This window comes from Balaenoptera acutorostrata, chromosome 11 (genome assembly GCF_949987535.1).
Source record: "Balaenoptera acutorostrata chromosome 11, mBalAcu1.1, whole genome shotgun sequence".
NCBI lineage: Eukaryota > Metazoa > Chordata > Mammalia > Artiodactyla > Balaenopteridae > Balaenoptera > Balaenoptera acutorostrata.
The window spans coordinates 61,884,651-61,902,249 of NC_080074.1; the positions used below are offsets into that span (position 1 = coordinate 61,884,651).

At 53.8% G+C, this 17,599-nt stretch overlaps 2 protein-coding genes across 6 annotated transcripts in view; both read right to left on the reverse strand.

The window, feature by feature from the left end:
• Nucleotides 1-17,599, reverse strand: part of HOXC4 (homeobox C4) — a 64,808-nt gene that overhangs the window by 23,345 nt on the left and 23,864 nt on the right. Inside the window, exon 1 of one of the 2 annotated variants that reach the window (XM_057557523.1) lies at nucleotides 14,560-15,156. The exons of the other annotated variant lie outside the window; for it this stretch is intronic. The gene's annotated coding sequence lies outside the window, so the exon portion shown is untranslated. Of the gene's footprint in view, nucleotides 1-14,559; nucleotides 15,157-17,599 lie in introns of those variants that run through there. 2 annotated transcript variants of the gene reach the window in all.
• HOXC6 (homeobox C6) lies at nucleotides 1,354-13,512 on the reverse strand. 4 transcript variants are annotated; one of them, XM_057557524.1, is made up of 3 exons: nucleotides 12,484-13,512; nucleotides 3,266-3,491; nucleotides 1,354-2,565 (listed from the first exon to the last, which is right to left on the reverse strand). In XM_057557524.1, exons 1-3 carry the CDS (start codon nucleotides 12,523-12,525, stop codon nucleotides 2,234-2,236), a joined length of 600 nt encoding a protein of 199 aa, XP_057413507.1. In that variant the 5' UTR covers nucleotides 12,526-13,512; the 3' UTR covers nucleotides 1,354-2,233. The 4 variants fall into 4 exon arrangements, with proteins under 4 accessions (XP_057413507.1, XP_007179551.1, XP_007179550.1 ...); XM_007179489.3 differs by having other exon boundaries at nucleotides 3,266-3,611; XM_007179488.3 differs by lacking the exon at nucleotides 12,484-13,512 and having other exon boundaries at nucleotides 3,266-9,550.

A 17,599-nucleotide genomic window follows, 5' to 3' on the forward strand; every position in this document is an offset into this window, starting at 1 on the left:
AACCAGACACAATGAACTGGAGGACTGCTCTGCATCCCTGTGTATGACCCTGGTGTGGTACCCATGCCAGGTATTTTGGATGGAAAATAGATGTTAATTGAGGGCATGGAGAAGCAAGATTCAAGCTTCCACAAATATTATATGAGCAGGGCAGAGGAAAAGGCCTGTTTTGTGCCCTTTGGAGGAAAGGCCTCTGGACCAGGCTTTCCAGGGACCTGGGTTCAAAAGGTCCATAGGAGAGCAATTTCTGAGCTTTCTGGAGGTGTCCAAAAGGATCTAGCTGGGGGTGGGGGGATGGGGGTAGGCAGGGCTGGCGCCTGGGCCACCTTCACAGCCTGTGACCAGGGGCTCCGCAGCTATTCGGCCCCTTTACATCCCCCCTCCGCTAGCCCCAAGTCTTATTCTTTCCTGCCTGCCTCTCCCCAGGAAATATCCGCCCCGGCCAGGAGAAGCCCCCCTCCCGCCCCCGCTGGCAGAGGCGCTGGAGGGGGCGCTGGCGGGGGATCTGGAAGGTCTGGAAAGCTGGCGGATTTTTTCCCTCTGGGAGACCCCCTCACTACCTCACCCCCTAGGTCCACTCAGGTTTCTCTGGCTGGGCTTAGGAGAGAAGGCCTGAGCTGGGGAAGGGCTAGGGTCTGGCTGCGCTCCTCACCGGCCTAGTTTGAGGGGAGAAGAAAGAGTAAGGAACCAGAGTGGGGCTGGCGCTGTAAGGAGGAAGGAATTTGGTCCCGGCCACGTCAGGAGTCCCAGAGCAGGCGAGAGCTCAGTTTCCAGGCTTTCTTTTCCGAGATGTCCTTGAATCGCACAATCTCTGCCGAAGGGCTCGGGTCCCGCGGTCTCGTCTTTCCCTCGGTTCTCCGCCTCCGCCACGTTTCGCAAGAGTCGGCCTGGCGCGGGCCGGGGGCTGCCCTGCTGGCTTCCGGCTGCGCCTCCCTCCTCGCTCCGGGGAGTGGGCGGGGGTGACCTGGGGCCTGGATAATGCGTCCTTTCTGGCCTTTGGGGCCCGGGGTTCAGAAGCCGAGGACCCCAGACTACCAAAGGCAGGAAGAAAGGCCTGTGTGGGGCCGGAGACCACACCGACCAACCCGGGCTCCCACTCTACCCCCAGCGAAACCCCGTGCGGCCCTTTTTGCGAGGCGAGGGCGTTGCTCTATGTGGGGAACCCGGAGAGGCCTCTCAGCCACCAGCGCGATCCCCGGGAGAACCGGGAGGCAGGGCTCAGCGCCGGGCCGGGCGAGGCGCGTGCAGGGGGCCGGGGGCTCGCAGGCGGCGGGCAGACGCGGGAGCGCTCGGAGCCTGTTCCAAGTTTCACCCCGAGGCCGGCAGGCGAGCGAAGTAACAGAAATCCCGATATAAACTTTTAAAAATAATATCAGTTTTATTAAATATTCGAGAACGGATCCAGAGGTCGGATTTATACAGGAGGGTAACACGACGAGATTTTTTTAATTTATTTTTTTTCTCCTACCGGCTAAACAAACGTCATTCACTATTTTTTCTCTTTTTGTACTTTCCCCTCTTTTTTTTTTTTTTTTCCTTTTTAAGATGGGATTGGAACACGGACGGTGCTAAACATAAATATAAATACAGAGACCACAAATACAGCTAAAAATATTCACACAGAAATGGTCACAGTTTGTAATATGCCATAATGATCCCCAGGATTCTTTAAATACAATTCGCCTGGGCTGGGCATTTGCTGGGGCAGAGGGGCCGGGCGGGGGCTGCAGGCAGGCCCTGGGGGTTGCTGTGGGACCACCACGCACCCTACTTGGGCCTCCCGCCCTCCCCGGCTGCCACGCCGGGCCCTGAGGCCTGGGAGCGGAGGCCCCCGGGCCCGGGAGCCGGCTGTCTGCGCGGGGGCGGGGGCGGGGGTGGGGGGCGCCGAGAGGGTGGGAAGCCAAGTCCTCATTTGGAGGGAGTTCTGTGGAGTCTGAAGCGAGGTTCAGGCACGAGCCCCAAGGCCTGGGCGAGGGAAGGGGCCTGCAGACGAGCCGAGAACGAGCTAGCGAGGGAGCAGGAGGAGCAGGAGGAGGAGGCGCCTTGTGAAAGAGTCTGTGCGGTGAGGGAGGGGGTCCAGAGTTGACTTTTCAGGTCCATATTTGACTCCCTAATTTTGTCTCAGGAAGTCCAAACATCAATTGTGCCAGTGATAAATACAGAGTGTGTGATTAGGAGGGAGTTGGGGGGAGCGAGGGAGCAGGAGAGAGAGGGGTGGCAGGGACAGTCCTGGTCACTCTTTCTGCTTCTCCTCTTCTGTCTCTTCCCGCTTTTCCTCTTTTCCGCCCAGGCTGTCGACCGCAGCCCCTCCGCCGCCCCCTGAGAGCGTGGACGTGAGATTAGACTCTTTTTTCCACTTCATCCGGCGGTTCTGGAACCAGATTTTGATCTGTCGCTCGGTCAGGCAGAGCGCGTTGGCGATCTCGATACGCCGGCGCCGCGTTAGGTAGCGGTTGAAGTGAAATTCCTTCTCCAGTTCCAGGGTCTGGTACCGCGAGTAGATCTGGCGACCGCGCCTCCGGTCCGCTCCATAGCCGACCCCTAGAGATCCGGGCACAAAACACACTAAAAACAATCAGCAAGGCATCCTCCGCAGACGATTTAGCCTAGCACAGCCCTGACCCTCCCAACTTGGCCAGCAACTCACGGGCCCCCTCGGGCTCCAGCCTTCTCCTCTCTGCCCTGCCTCCACCCCCACTGGGGGTACTACAGCCAGGATCCCAACTTCATTCAGTACCCCCCCAGGTTGGTAGGTGGGTCCCAAAGAAAGGTGGGGGTAGGGTGGGGGACAGAACCAGGCAGAAAGCTGCAAGTCTAAAGGCTGATTTTTGAAAAATCCCAAACACGGGGGATGGGGCCCCATTTCTGTACGACTGGGTTCCCCCATCTCCCCAAGCGCCCTAGCTCCTTGGAAACTTCTCCCCACTTCTCTGTCCCCTCCTCTCCCCCTCCCTTCTCCTCAGCCTGACTCGACTTTGGGGGGGCTCCCCCACCCCCTCCCCTCATCCCCTGCCCTGTCCCTGCCCCCTCAGCTCGCCTTGGAGCCCTCCAATCCGTCAGGGGCCGAGGGGGCCAGGCCCCTGCGAGCAAGCGGGAGGCGAGCAGAGGGGGCAGAAGAGGGGGCCCTGTCTCGGCGTCGGCGAGGAGACGAGCGTGATTGTTTTTATGGGGCCATAAAAAACTCTCTCCGCCCGTTCTTCTAGGGAAGCCGGTCATAAAGCCAGTTCAGTTTATTTAATTTATATCTCAGAGCTGTAAAACTCACCACTGTGCGAATTCATTCGCTGCATCCAGGGGTAAATCTGGATACTGGCTTTCTGGTCCTGGGGCGCAGTCCTGCCCTGCTCAGAACTAAAATCCTGAGCGATTGAGGTCTGTGTGTTATGTCCTAAGGTGTTTTGTCTGCAGTTTGAGAGCATGTCTTTCTCCTGGTAAAAGGAATTAGATCCATAGTCATACGGCCCTCGGCTGGAACTGAACACGACATTCTCCTGTGGCGAATAAAAGGGAGTCGAGTAGATCCGGTTCTGGGCAACGGCCGCTCCATAGGTCGAGAAATGCCTCACTGGATCATAGGCGGTGGAATTGAGGGCGACGTTGGGGAGGACGTCCTGGCCCCCGGCGAGGTGGCAGGATAAGGAAGGGTTAGTGAAGTAGGAATTCATCCCTTTGCCTTTACCTGGTCGGGCTATGATTTCTTTAATATTTATTTCTGTCTCCAGTTTGTACTCGGAACTAGATGGTTATAGGGACGGCTCCAATCCAGGACAGACAAAATGACAAAGTCAGCTGACCCCCTCCCAGCCAATCGCAAGCCAGATGTCAAGAAGGGGGAAAAAAATCGCTTCTGCTTCTGTTGATTCCCTAGTTGAGACTAAGTGTGTGCTTTGAAAGTAAGACTTGGATTTCTTTTAAAAATATATATGTAAGGGAACTGATTTGAAGGTGAAGGAAGGGTGAATGTCCCCGAGCAGGGCCTTGGGGCCCAGAAAAGGAGAGCTGCACTCCCAGGAAATCTCTCAGCTCCAGCTAACTTTGCTGTTTTGTAGCCACAGCCAGGGCTGGAGAAATCCCTGTATTTTCAATCTGATTTCATCTTTTATATCTGCCCCCTTCTAAAATTACATCTTGATTTCTCCATGGGAGGAACTCCCTCCCAGCTCAGGGGGATCCCCAGAAATCCTACAGGAAATCCTGGTTTGATACTCCATGGAGTGAGTCCACATCATTAAACCAGTATATTTTTCCCAATAATTTTTTTTAAAAAATCAAAAGTGGAAAGAAATTACATAAAACATGGTGCTCAGAGGAAGGAGAGTCTGGGGTGAAGGGAGCATGTGGGGAGTCCCTAAGTCTAAAGAGGGAAGAGTGAGACTTCAGGGTGCAGTGGCAGAGCTGAGGTGTGCAAAGTAGCCATGCATCTGCTTCCTCTTCCTCCTAGCCCCCCGCCCCCGCATCTACCTCCTCCTCAGGACCCCTTTTGGGGGAAACTCTTGAAGCATTTTTGCCTAAAAGGGAAGATTTATTTTAAAAATAAATAGGAAAGGAAGAGAAAAAAGTAAAAGGTGGGAGAGAGAGAAAAAAAGGAAGAAAGGAAGAAGAAAGAACTCTGAGTCTTTCTAGACACATCAACTCCTGTTTATGTTGGTGAGAATTTATGATTTAGAGCCAGCCAGGGCCGTTGGGGTAATTCACATAGGATCCAGCCAGAAAGAGAAGGCCGGCGGGGTTTTGATGGACAGTGTGTGTCTTGCAGGCTCAAAGCCCTTGCCCAGGTCAGAAGCCCCTGCCCCCTCGGACTCTCTGTCCTGCCAAGGGAGGTGCCCCTGGACCTGAGCTCTGGGGCTTGGAGATTCCAGCCAAGGTTTCCCGGGGTGCTCTCACCCAAGGGCCGGCCACACCTAGTGGGGCCGTGCCTCTCAGCAGCCCCCTCCCTCCATTTTCTTCCCACCTGGGGGCTGAGAAAAAGGAAGAGAAGGTTAGGAAAAGGCGGCTGTGTCCGAGGCTTCTGAGGGAGCCGCAGTGGGCAAACAGAGCGGAAGGTGTGCAGATGTTCTTTTTTTTTTTTTCCCCTGATTAATCCAAACTTATTTTGATATCGTAACATAGGCTGAAAATGCTTTGAGTTGACAAAGCGGGGGTCAGTGGGGCAAGCGAAGGGAGCAGTGGAAGCTCATATTTTCGCCTCACCATTTTTTGGTAGTGGGGGGATACTGGCTATAACAAGAACCCGGATGTCTCCGGATTTTATGATCTTTTCCTTCTGTGTAACAAAGCGGAGTAATCAATGGGTAGCAATAAAGCCATAAACAGGACTACGCTGGGAAAAAAACTCGTTTATTCATCTTCTGTAACGTTAAGGGTTTCCCTGGAGTGTCACTAGGGGGGAAAAATAAAGTTTCGAACCCAAAAGCAGACTGTGTGGGAGCTGATGGAGACAACATGTTACTTAATACATGATGAACCTCGTTAAGGGATGGAAGAGTCTTCCTGCGAGACAATTTGTGTTGGCTTTTAAAAATACAGCCCCAGTCCTTCAGAAAGGAGAGAAATGTGTTGGTATTTAGAAGGGCAGGGGGAAGGCCCCTATAGTTATTAAAGTTCCCCCTCTTGGACCATACTTTCCTCTCCCCAAGGAGATGAAGGTGAAGCATAGAGGAGGATTCTTAAATTAAGGAAGAAATTTTGAGATGAGTTGTCTCATTTTGGGGTGCCATGGCAGGTACACAAACAGACACCAGCGTAAGCTGCTTTTCGCTCTAGAATCCAGCTGTCCTCGAATTGAATTCGTGGCATGCCTGGGCAGTGGTTTCCAACAGCTGGCTGGGGCTCCAGGCCCCCTGGAGGGCAAGAGGGAGAGGGAGAGAGAACTGGGGAAGGGGTGGAAGACCGAGGGGTCTGAACTAAGGAGTAAGTCAGTGCACCCCTGGATACAAGTAGCCGCTCTCAGAGTTCCCATCCTCAATTCTGCCCTAAGGGTAGCAGTGTAACACGCAAAAGAGGCCGGAAGAGAGAGTAAATCCCCTCCCCACCCCCACCTCCTTTTCAGAGAGAGATTGCTAGAGGGATAAATCATGTCAGTGATATTTCCTTCAAGATATTAAATTGTTGCAATGTACAACAAACTGAATGATGGAAGATCGGATGTCTTAATGAGGTTTCGCTTTCAATGAGTGTTGATTTTCTATGTATTTTAAAATCTCTTTCATGGGTGGGTGGGGGAAGGAAGGACCTTGAAAGAAAGAAGGGGCTTCTGGGGAAACATGTGCTGCAGCTCCCCAGCAAGGATGCCTGGGTTTCCTTGAGCCCCTCCTAAACCAAGTCTGGAGGGGAAAGGGGCCCCAAAGTTGGGGAGAGTCTCCTTTAGGGCCTAAAAGCGGTGGGCGCCGGGGTGGGCGACCTGAGGAACAGAATGTAAGTCTCAGCCCCGGAAAGCGTTTTATTACGTCCCTAAACAGAGGGCAGAGACTGAAAGGTCTCACCGATTTATAATGAACAGGAACCAGCTGCTGGGGGAAAGAGGCAGAAATGCTGGACGGGGGGAGAAGGGGAAGCAGAAATACAAATAAATTCCCCTACTGCTTAAAGACTTTCGGCAAAATTAATTTCCAACGCACTCTTCCCCCATCACCTTTCATTCCTGAGGAATGAAGCCTTCTTCTTTCAGTTGGATCTTTAATTATGCAGCTGAAATTTGCTGGAAGGATTCGCTCCATGGGGGGAGAGCAGGTCAGATGAGCCGGATCTTCCCTCCATTGGATTATATTTTCCTTTTTTCATTTCATGATAATTTTATTTTTTTGGCAAAAGAACAACTGTCTATGGGGGGAAAGCTGGGACTTGGGTTTTTCTAAATATATTTATATTTTCCTGTTAAATTTGTCTGAAAACAATTATGGAAACTCATCAGCAGAAGCAAGAACAGATGTTTTATTAAAACTGCAGTTGAGCTCTGTAAATATGCACAAGTCCTGGGAAGGAGGGGTGAGAACTTGTTCTTTGTTTCTATAAAACAAGCCTAGAGTAATCAGAGAACACTCCCCATCAGGCCCATAGGTCTCCGACTTGGTCTGTCCCCTTCGGCCTCCGGAATCAGGCATTGGAGGGGGTTTGGCAGAAAGAGCGGTTCGCTTTCAGAGCTGGAATTAGTGGATTCAGAAACAGAATTCCAAAAACACAGAAAAGGAATAAAGGCGGAAAGTTGCCCGGCTCCCTGCTTCAGCCACCCACCCCCATCCAAAACACATGCTTTTCATGAGTGCTAGTTATAGGAGAGAACTTACTGTAGGTGCCCTGGGCCTGAGTGGGGGGCAGTCATTGGTCTGGAGTCCCCAAAGTTGCATTGGAGGCTGGGCACTTGAGGGTTTCCCAGGGCAAGTATAGGGCTCCTACTCCAGCCTTACCCTGCTCCAGGCTGGGGGCTGGGGGCCTGTGTAGCTCTGAACTGGGGAGAGGGTGGCTGGGACTGGACGCTGGCCCTGGAGGGGTTCATGGGCAGGCCTCATCTTGCCTGCCTTTGCTTTCCACTCTGCTCTGGGAAATATATTAATTTCTTGGGTAAGGGTATCTGAAGTGAGAGGGATGAGATCTGGAATTTTTATTTGGGGACAATCTTCTCCAGAGGTCCTGTTTAGTTTGTATTCTGCCAGTCTTCCCTCTCTCCCCAGATCCCCCAACTCTGCACCGATGTCTGTGACTCGCCCAGCCTCGCACACAGATACACACACTCCATTCCTGGCTGCCGGCGCCACCAACTACAGCTCGGCGCCTCTGGAGGCTGCTCAGGGACGTGGGCACTGGAGCCGCAGGACTCAGCACTCGGCCTGATCGCCTGGCTGCCTGGAAGCCACTATAGCTGCCGACCCACCCCCTCAATCCTCGACTTCCAGGGCGGGAGAGGAGCGGTTGCCCCACTGGTCCCTTTTGTGCCACTGGGCGAAGGCTGAAATCCCTCTTGCAGAGAAAGCTGAGTTTCAATAATTGTTCAGCTCACCTCACAATAGCACTGTTTGGTTAAGGCTTTGCTGTTCTAGAGTGACTGCTCAGTTGGCCCGACTGACTTATGATTGGATTTTTTTTAATTTAAAAATTAAAAAAAATAAATCCTACTCCAAATGCCTAGTGTTTTGTGTACGAGCTCCTTTGATCTCCACAGAATCCGGAGTAAAAGGATTGCAGAGAGAGTTTCCTAGTCTGCCAGAGAACCTGAACACGGGGAACGGGGTCTGCTTGGGGATACCAAAGCATAGCTGACGCAAGGAGCCCCCAGCTTCTCAAAGATCCAGTGGGGAAATTGTCTGAGCTCATACCTCCCCATACACACATTGCATTGCAAAAAAGAATGCTCTTTCGTCTTTCAAAGTTCAGGCGTGGAGACACTTGGAGAGAAGTGAAATTTGACACACCCAACCCGGAAATGGATCCCATTTGGGGGTGCTGATATTCTGGGGACAGGGCCCAGGCTGGCTAGCTGAATGGAGTTGGGGGTCAGCAGGGAGGGGGGAAGGAGGAAAAGGCCAGATGGGGGCATGTCAAGTGCCTGAGAACTGCCCCAAACACCTCAGAGGCCTGGGCTTTTGAGCTGAGAGGTTGAGAGGCTGCCCAAGCTGCTTTTGCTTTATTTGCAATTAAACACAGAAGAAAGGTACCTGGAGGGACACTGCTAACTCACATCATATTTTCTCTTTTCCCTCTCTCTGTCCAGATTTCTGCCTGACCTTTCCTTATCACCACTCCACTCAATGCTGCTACCATTAGCAGACACAAACTCCCACACCGGCATTTGTTTGGCTTCTCAATTCACTTCTCTGGCTGAAGGTTAAAAAGTAAAATAGGTCCTCAGCATCTCTGTCCCATTACACTCAGCCCTGAGCCCCTTTTGGCTCCCTCTGGAAGAAATCATTTTTGGCTTTGGGGGCCTGGCCCCCAAGCCTCCCACCTCTATCCCAAGCAGCTGAATATCAGCTGAGGTGGGGGCGTACAGAGAGACTTCGGACATTGTATCTCATCCCCACTGGGATTGGGGAGGGAGCTCAGACCCTGAGTGACATTTCAGGGAGGGAAAGCAAGTAGCCGTGCTTGGCCCAGGAGGGAAAATGAAAATCCAGAATATTCAGAATATTTTTGGCCCCCAGAATAAGGACAAAGGATCCCCAACTTCCTGGCTTCTCTTATACCCCTCCGCACCGAGCACTGTTTGGACCGCTTTTGGAGGTTTATGAAAATTGTAAAATTCAAGAACAAGGCATTTATGACGTCACAGCGAGTTGTCATGAGGAAATTGTAAATGTCATAAAAGTTATGTACGACTAGGTTCTGTGTGTGGTTCCCTGCCTCCCCTCACTTTCTCCCTCGCTTTCCCCTTCTTCCCCTGGTCTAAGTTTTCCCACTTGAAAATAAAATATTATGTTCTAGAACAGTAAGCCAACAATGAAACATCATCCTCATTTCCCTATAAATAATTTTATCCTTTATTGTTTGCAGATCTGAAAGAACCATTTAATCTGCGCTGGCGAAAAGAGGGAGAGAGATGGGCAGGGGGGAAATTAATTTCAGAAACTAGAATATTACTTACTTCAATGATACTCTTTCAGATTTGATAGCCAGGAGCAAAATTAGAGGCGAACAGCGGCCTCTCCGACTCTACACCTGGTGGGATTGGAGATTTATAGGATCTTTAGTGAAGGGGCAATTTAATTTTGTAGGATTTGCTTAAATTCACTGCTATTTTGGGGGGCTGAGGAGAAGGGAGGGTGAGGGGAGAGCGACATGCTTTATCTAGCTTTATGAATCCGCCAACATTACCCTGATTTAAAACCCCAACAACCTATGTCTCAGGGAAAACTGCAGAAAGGAGTGGGGTGAGGGGGACTCCACTTTTTCAATGAGTGTGGCCCCCTTAACCAAGCAGTTGCCAGGGGGAAGGAAGAAAAGCTGGAGGCTGCTCTGTCTCTCCACCACCAGGACACCCGGAGGTTTATGGTGTCCCCATAATTCCCCCCACCCTATAAACAGCTGCCCTATTTTAGGACGATTTCTGCTTCCTCCCCTCGGAAAGGGAGAGTGAGGGAGATGGTAATGGCGGGAGCAGGGTGCCGGAAAGGGGAGGGAGTTCAGGATAGCGCTGTACTTTGTTCTCCTGGGTGAGTTTGCTGGTTTGGCGGGTTTCTGACGCAGGGTGGCAGCAGACAAAACAAGTAAACAACTCACAGACACAATAAACAGGGGCGGCTGCGGCGCCGTGGCAGAGGCCTGGGTCCGGGTGAGGAGCACACTTTGGGGGTAATGTCACCCTGGCACCCGGGGGCTGCCCAGGCCTAAAAGCTCAAGGCCGCCCTTGGTGCCGGTGGAGAGAAGGTGGGAGAGAGCTGCACGCCTTGGGACCCACGGCAAGTCTGGACAGGAGATTCTTGGGAGGAACTTGATCACCTAGGGAGTGGAGGAAAAACACCCACGAGCCCCTCTCCCGTCCTTACTTTCTTTCCTGGGCATTTTAATGGATATTTATACTCCCCCACCCCCAGCTCTGTCTTTCCCTGGGCCCAGAAGAGAGAAAGAAGGCTGGTTAAATTCCCAGCCCTGGCCCACACTCAGTGCTTTAAGCCTGCAGGCGGTCAGACCCAGCTTCTTCTGCCCCATCAGCCATCTCCCCAGCTTAGGTAGCAGAGAGGATTAAAATAAAGTCCCACCGGTAACCAGATCTGGGTATTTGGGGAACTTAGAGAGCCCCTAATCTGCCCTACAGATGACACAGGCAAAGCTGGGGCCCCATGAGCGGCCAGGGCGAGCAGGGGCGGGGGAGAGATGTTCACCGCACCCCTACCCGTCTGGCTGGCTTTCCCCAGAGGCCTCTCCAGGCACCCTAGCTGGCAGCCGCCCCAGACCACCGCCCAGAGGCCACCTTCTTAACCACTCCAATCCCCTCCGCCACCTCAGCAAGGCTTCAAGCACCAGGGCCCAGCGACTGCTCAAAACTGCTCACAGGCCTACCTCACCCGTGAAAGTTTCCCACCGAACTCACTTTCAACACAACGGGGTTCCCCTGCTAAAACAGTCCTGAGCTGGGGAAGATTGCAGGGAGGTGTGGAGAGAAAGCAGAAGGGAGTCAGTCTTTCCCCAGCCCAGCTACTTGGACAGCGAAGGCAATAAGGTCTGAGAAAGCCTTTGTGGCATCCCTTGGTTACTGACACCCGCATACTCCGATTCCAGCACGAACACATTTTCAGCAGAGCACGCACAGAGGGCACCCAGTGCCTCCTTGAGCCCATGCCCATCTAGTGAGGGCTAACAAAATTTCACATGCACATAAAACGGTGTTTGAGCGAATATAGGTATGGTTATATACAATTAACCATTGAAGAAATATGAGTCTGTATATATTCATGCATAAGTCTGCGCCTGTACATTTCAGCCTCTATCTAATAAATGTATAAAGCTACTAAGCCTGGTTTCGGAACACAACAGCCAACCCAACAAGGCCGCCTTCTCCAAACAAGGTCTCGTTCTTCGTGGGGATCACAACTGTCAGACCAGGGAGAGAAAGGGTTTGCTTTGCCCACTTCTCCTTAGCTAGGAGCTGGCGCATGAAATACAGCCCGTGGCAGGACTGACAAAGCCCCGTAAGAGGCAGGCCTGAGATGCCCAAAAGAGTGGGCTCAGAGGAGACTGCTGGGGGCCCTGGGCTCCAGGGAGTGTCACCAGACCCTGACCCACGGATTCAGGGCTTCTGCCCAGCCTTAGTTCTGGGTGTGCAGAGTCCTTGAGCCTGATGCTATTCTCAACTGCCCTGGCTATTATTAGACAATCACAGCAGTGCTCTCCCTCTCTAAGGACCTTGTCTACAGGGAATCTGGCCTGCAAGGAGGCTGAGGGTTGCCAAGGGTGGCACCTCTTGTGTTTCAGTTTGAGCACCATCAAGGGAAAGAGAGAAGGGAAAGAAAATCGAAAGTAAGGAGGGAAGGAAGGGGCTGGCATTTGGGGCTGGGTTTTTTCCCTGGCCAGACTAGAACACAGAAAACCAGGGCCAGTCACTGTTGCTATGCTGTCTCTGCATCTCTCTGTGTCCTGAGGAGGAGTCTAGGGGTGAAGGGAGTGACGGCCTGCAGGATCCTAGCCAGGAAGGGACAGAAAATCAACTGATAAAAATATTATATAAGGACGTTTCAGGACGGTGCTGTTAACCCGACAACCACGAACCCTAGCACGCTTAAGTCTCACCAGCCACGTTCGGTTAGATCCCTGTAGGCCGAGGGGAATACCCCAGCCTTGCCCAGGCCCACCCCTCCAAAGGAAGGGGGCCCCTCTAGTATTCCAGGTGAAGCCCTACTGGCCTGAGAGGCCTTCTCCGGAAACTGTTGTCCTCAGGGGTGAACAAAGGAGACTTGTCCGTACTCCCCACCCCACCCCGTCCCCCCGCAAATCAGTAAGGCCATCTGCAGGGGTGGGGGCAGACAAAATACAGCGAAAGAGAAATAGAGGCCTCACCGGTCGGCGGTTCCCACAGTACGCCAGGAGAAAGGCTCCCATTTTCAGGCTTCCGGGGCCCCTCCACTGGCCCACTGTACTCCCCTTGCCCCTTGCAGGTTGCACGGACTCGGGGCCTCGGCGGCCACAGCCTGGCTCCCCGGGGCGTCAGCCCCTGGGCAGCGCCGGAGCGGCGGGAGAGCGCGCGGCTGCCCGAGCAGGCGGCGGGCTGGGCCCATTTGGAAAGAGCCAAGCGCTTTTCTCGATCGTAAACAAGGAACACGAAATTAGCCCCTCGGCAGATGCCTCTGCCGACACACACAAGTCCTACTGGGGGTGGGGGGGTGGAAGGGGGAGAGAAAATGCCATTTCTTTCCCCGGGAGAATACCTCCGAGGCCTTTATGTGGGCTGCGAAAGGGGAATTTTGGGGGGGCAGGAGAGGAAGGGAAGGGGATTGTGGGGGTAGGGGAGGGAAGATTCACCGTCAACTCGGGCCCAAGGGGTTTGATTTGAATGCAGTCGAATTATATTTTTAAGAATTTGATAAAAACAGGTTATCCACCCCCTCCATTCCCCCCCCCAGGCGACCGGTCGGGGTTTAAACAGGAAAGCGGAGTGATCCCCTCCCCCACTCGGGCTTGGCGGAGAAGCCCAGTCGCACGGTTGGAAGAAGATGGGGGGGGGTGCTCTTGGCTCGGACTGGAGGGGACTCTGGTCCCCAGACTCTTGGATCTCTCCAGGAATATGCACCCCCTTCCCCCAGCTCTGGGGTGTGTCTGCCTGGGTGTGTAAGCGATTGTGTGTGCATCACCGCCCTTTATAAACAGAAGCTCACACATATAGGTGCCGCCTCGGACCCAGGCCAGGGAGCAGGGCGGGGTCATATATCAAGCTGCAACACATTCAGGGCTACGTACATTTGGAAGAAATTAAGCCACTGTGTTATGAAACCATGTGTGTTGGGTTAAGACTATACAACACGCCATTAGCACCAATTATTAAGAAGCTCCCGAGCGCCCGGGACCCTCCAGGCCGCCCAATTCTGACGTCCCTACCCCATGAGCCAGCCGTGCCTTGAGTCCTCACTGTCTCCGCTCACCCAGGAGGCCCCGCCAGCGAGGCCTGGTCCTGTCCCCACCCATCCAGGGGCCTCCCCAATTCCCACCTCCGCCCCAGACAGGGCAGATCCCAGCCCAGAGCAGCCAGGCGACGCGGGTGAAGCAGCCCAGTGGGTATCCTGGGTGGGGTGGCGGCGGCTGGGGGTGGGGGACTCCAAGCCGCGGGGAGAGAAGGCAGATTAGCCCCCTTTCTCCAAGCACAAGATGGCTTTTGAGTACCGAGTACCGAGTCCCCCAGCCCCACCCCCACCCGTCCACCCGCAGCGCAGAGCACCTCCCATCTTTCCATCCGCTCGAGTGGGGGTGGGAGCAGGGGTGGGCAGACGCTCTCCCCTCCGCCGACGCGCACCAGCCACCAGCCTCCACCCTAATTGCCAATTAACAGGCCCAGCCGCCCGCCTAGCTGCGCTCTCTTCCTGCTCAGCTGCCCGGCCCTGGGCTCGCACTGCGCATGTGTGAGCTCTAGCGGTCCCGGTCTCTCGGAGACAGGGAGGGGGCTGCGGAGCAGGGAGGGGGCGCTGGAAAGTTTGTTTGGGGGTTGGGGGGCTGACTCTGCTCAGGGAGCAATGGTTACAGCCTACAGGTTTTCTCACCTGCCCTGGAGTTTGAGCTCCGGGCCCCCTCTGTCCCAGTCCCATTAGCCAAGAGGCCGCAGATCTATAAAACGTAGGGACATGGTCCGCGCACTAGACCCAGGCCTTGAGCCCCACCGGTGCAGTCCTCTGCCCCCCTGACCCCCAATTTCAGCGCACAGTGACATAAGGACAACACACTTCCCCCACTACCATATTCCAATTTAACCCAATTTCTTCTCCTCCCTCCCCTCCCCCCCATAACTGCCCACGCGCCCACCCTCTCACCCTCTCGCCAGCCCCCTCTTCTCTCTAACCAAGACAAGCCGCTGCTGTCCTTATCTTGAAACCGCCACCCAGTTACGGACCATTAGTTACATATTTGAACCAATAAGGAAACACTTACCGGGCGCTGCTGTCACTCTCCCTCTCTCTCTCTATCTCTGCCTCTCTCTCTCCCACTCTCTCTTTCTCGTCTTCCCTCATTCTGTGCCGCTGCCGAGACTGTTTCAGCTCCACATACATATATATACTTTATATAAATTTAAAAATAAAGAAGAGTAGTCCCAATAATCAAAAAGCCAAATAAATTTTAAGCAGAGTTGCGAGAAGGAGGCAGGAGGGAGAGCCTGGGAGAGGGGAGGGGCGGAGGCATCTGCAGCTCCCTATCTCAACTCCTGCTCCCGCATTCCTCCTGCCCCTTGGGGGGCTAGAGGGTCGGGAAGGGAGAGAGGGGTGCCCTCTACTCCTGCCTCTCCCCCCACCCCGCTCCCCAGGTGCTTCCAGCTTCCAGCAACTCCATCTGGGAGGAAAGAAATTAAATGAGGGGAGAAAATAATTATTAATCAGATTAATTAAAAAAAAATACTGGTAATGAAGGGAGCGCCCAGCGCAGGTTTCCCTGGCAATGGTTAGGCTCTTACAGGGAGGACTGTTCTGCGGAGCGCTCCGAACGGACAAACCACAATAAAAAGTTCACGTTCATGGATGGAATCCACATGACTTCTTGTGGCCAATCCAACTTGTGAGTCGATCGTAAACTTTTATTACTCAGCTGTAAATTTTCTGCAAACAACCGGGAATGCGATGCATTTGTGTAGCGTGTGCAAATGGGCGCCACGGTCGCCATGTTTACCCAATTCTCTCGCAGAGGGAGCATCCCCAGACCCCCACCCCACCCCCACCCACCGCCCACTTCCCACGGGCCGGGCTGCTCCTGGCTAGCGCGGAAAGGGCAACGGGAGGACGTGACAGGAGAGAAGGAAGGATTCTGGCCGCTCAGTCAGCTGCCTCCCTTTGCCATACCGAATTTTACATATTTTCCTTAATAAATGGGTTATTAAGGCTGGCTCTGGCGGAACCAAAGCTTTGCAAAGGTTTGTGGCATTGGGGCAGTGCCGGTGGCGGCGTGAAGGGACTGAGAAGGGATTCACTCCCTACCCCTGCTCCCTCCCTACCCCTGTTTTTTCTAGGAAGAGAACAACATCCTTCCCAATGGGGCGTCCGGGAAGCCCCCCCCCACTTCACCCCAGCTGGGAACGGGAGGGGCAGGCGGCTGGAGGCCTAATAACCAAGCCTGACCTGGCCACGGTCTGAAGAGCAGAGAGGGTTGAGACCGGTCCTGGGCAGTCCTGAGGAGGCAGCAGGAGGGATGGGAAGGGGGGGAAGCCTCTAGAACCCCCAAAGCGCCCGTCATCCCCAGGTTCCTTTCTCAGAGAAAACGAATGACATTTTCCCGCAAGACCATCCCTAGTGTCAGGTCTCCTCAGTTCCTAGGTTCAGACGGCAGCTTCCTCCTAATCTTTCTAGAATTAAAAATAAAGGCCCACAATCTTGGCTCCCACTTCTTTTTCCTTTGAGTGCATGGTCGTGTGAAGCCTTTTCTGTCTTATCAGGTGGCCCACAGCCGCCTGCCTTTTTCGGAAAAATTCTAGTATCTGGGCAGCTGGGACACACCTTGGAGGCTCTGAAAACAGAACCAATTCTTCCCTAAATTCCACCTTCCATGCTAAACACCGAGCACCCGAGACTCCAGATCCCTGATTTTGGCAATGAATCCAGCGTGGGGGAGCCCAGAATAAATTCCCCCATAGAGACTATTTGCCAACCAGTCGCAACCCAGCCACTTTCCCCACCAGCTGGAGATCTGAAGGCGCAAAGTTCTTCCCTTGGTCCCAAATTAAGCTGGCATGGGGACTTCCGTGGCTGGGTGCCCCCACCCCAACCAACAGGGGGTCCCTCATCCCCTCCCCAAACTTCCTCCACAGTAAGAGAAGCAGTTCCCTCAGCCGGATGCAGAGACCTCGTTCCTTTTACAAACCCACCCATAAATTTTATAACAGGTAGTTAAAAATTACGACAAGGAAGCGCTGGCCCAGCTTTTCACAATGGGCCGAGGGGAGAATGGGGCAGCACTGCGGGCAGTTCACCGGAAATTTTACTTCTAGTCTGTGGCATAACCTGTCCTGAGTTCGCTTTAACTGGGGCGGGGTGACTCTCTCTAGCCAACACGCGGCCGCTGGGGCATCTCATTTAGGGAAGCTGAGGCTGGGGAGGCCAATCCACTCTCCCATCTCTCCCAAGGAACCCTTTAGGGCACTCACTGCCTCCCTCACCCCCCAGATCCCCTGCAGGCCCGCTACTCCCTTGGCCTCTGCAGTGAAGTGGGGAGGGAGAGAAAATGCCGAGAATTTTCAAAAATGCCAGAGAAACGAATTTGCCCCCCAACTTAATAGCTGCATTATCCCTTCTCTACGGTTGGGATTAGAATAATAAATGCAAGGCGAAATGAGCGAGATGCTTCAACTCAGCAGTTTGAAAGATACTATTTTTCACAAATCACAAATAGCTTTCGGAAGCCACTTTGATTGGCTAATAAACAAGTAAAGAATGGGAGAAAGTCCTATCTGCTGCAGCCGAATGGTCCCCATTCCGGTAATGGGACGGCGGGAGCATTTGGGAGGACGCGTTTCTAAAGAGAGTACAAGCCGCTCGCAATTAAGTTCCCCCATAAAACGGGTTTTGCCTCTTTTTCTCTCCAAACGAGAAAACAGAGGCGGTGGGCACCAGGGGTGGGGGGTCGGGTGCTGCAAGAGGGGGCGGCTGGAGCTCTCTTGGTCTGGCCCACCCGATGCTTCGCATCTCAAGCGATGCCGGGTGCCAGACGCACCCAGCCCTCCGACGCCGGGCTTGGGGCCACCGGCACTGCACGGCCGGGGTTGAATGGGGCATTGGGTGTGGGGAAAATTCGGCGAGGTTCTTCGAAGCCACTTAGTGTAGGGTCAACCCACTGGGCTACCGGGCCAGCGATTTGTATTAATAGCAATCAGAAGTCCACATTTAAAAATGAAACGGCCCTCGCCGGCCCTCGGAGTCTGGACGCCTGTGGGAAGGCCTGACATCGGAGCGAAATGCCTCCCCGGCTGGTTGCCGGTGTTTCCCGCAGC

Coding starts and splice junctions, on each gene's coding strand:
- HOXC6 (XM_007179488.3), bottom strand. CDS start 3,665: ATGAATTCCTACTTCACTAACCCTTCCTTATCCTGCCACCTCGCCGGG. Junction 2,566..3,265: donor GCGAATGAATTCGCACAGTG/GTGAGTTTTACA, acceptor GATTGTTTTTAG/TGTGTTTTGTGCCCGGATCT.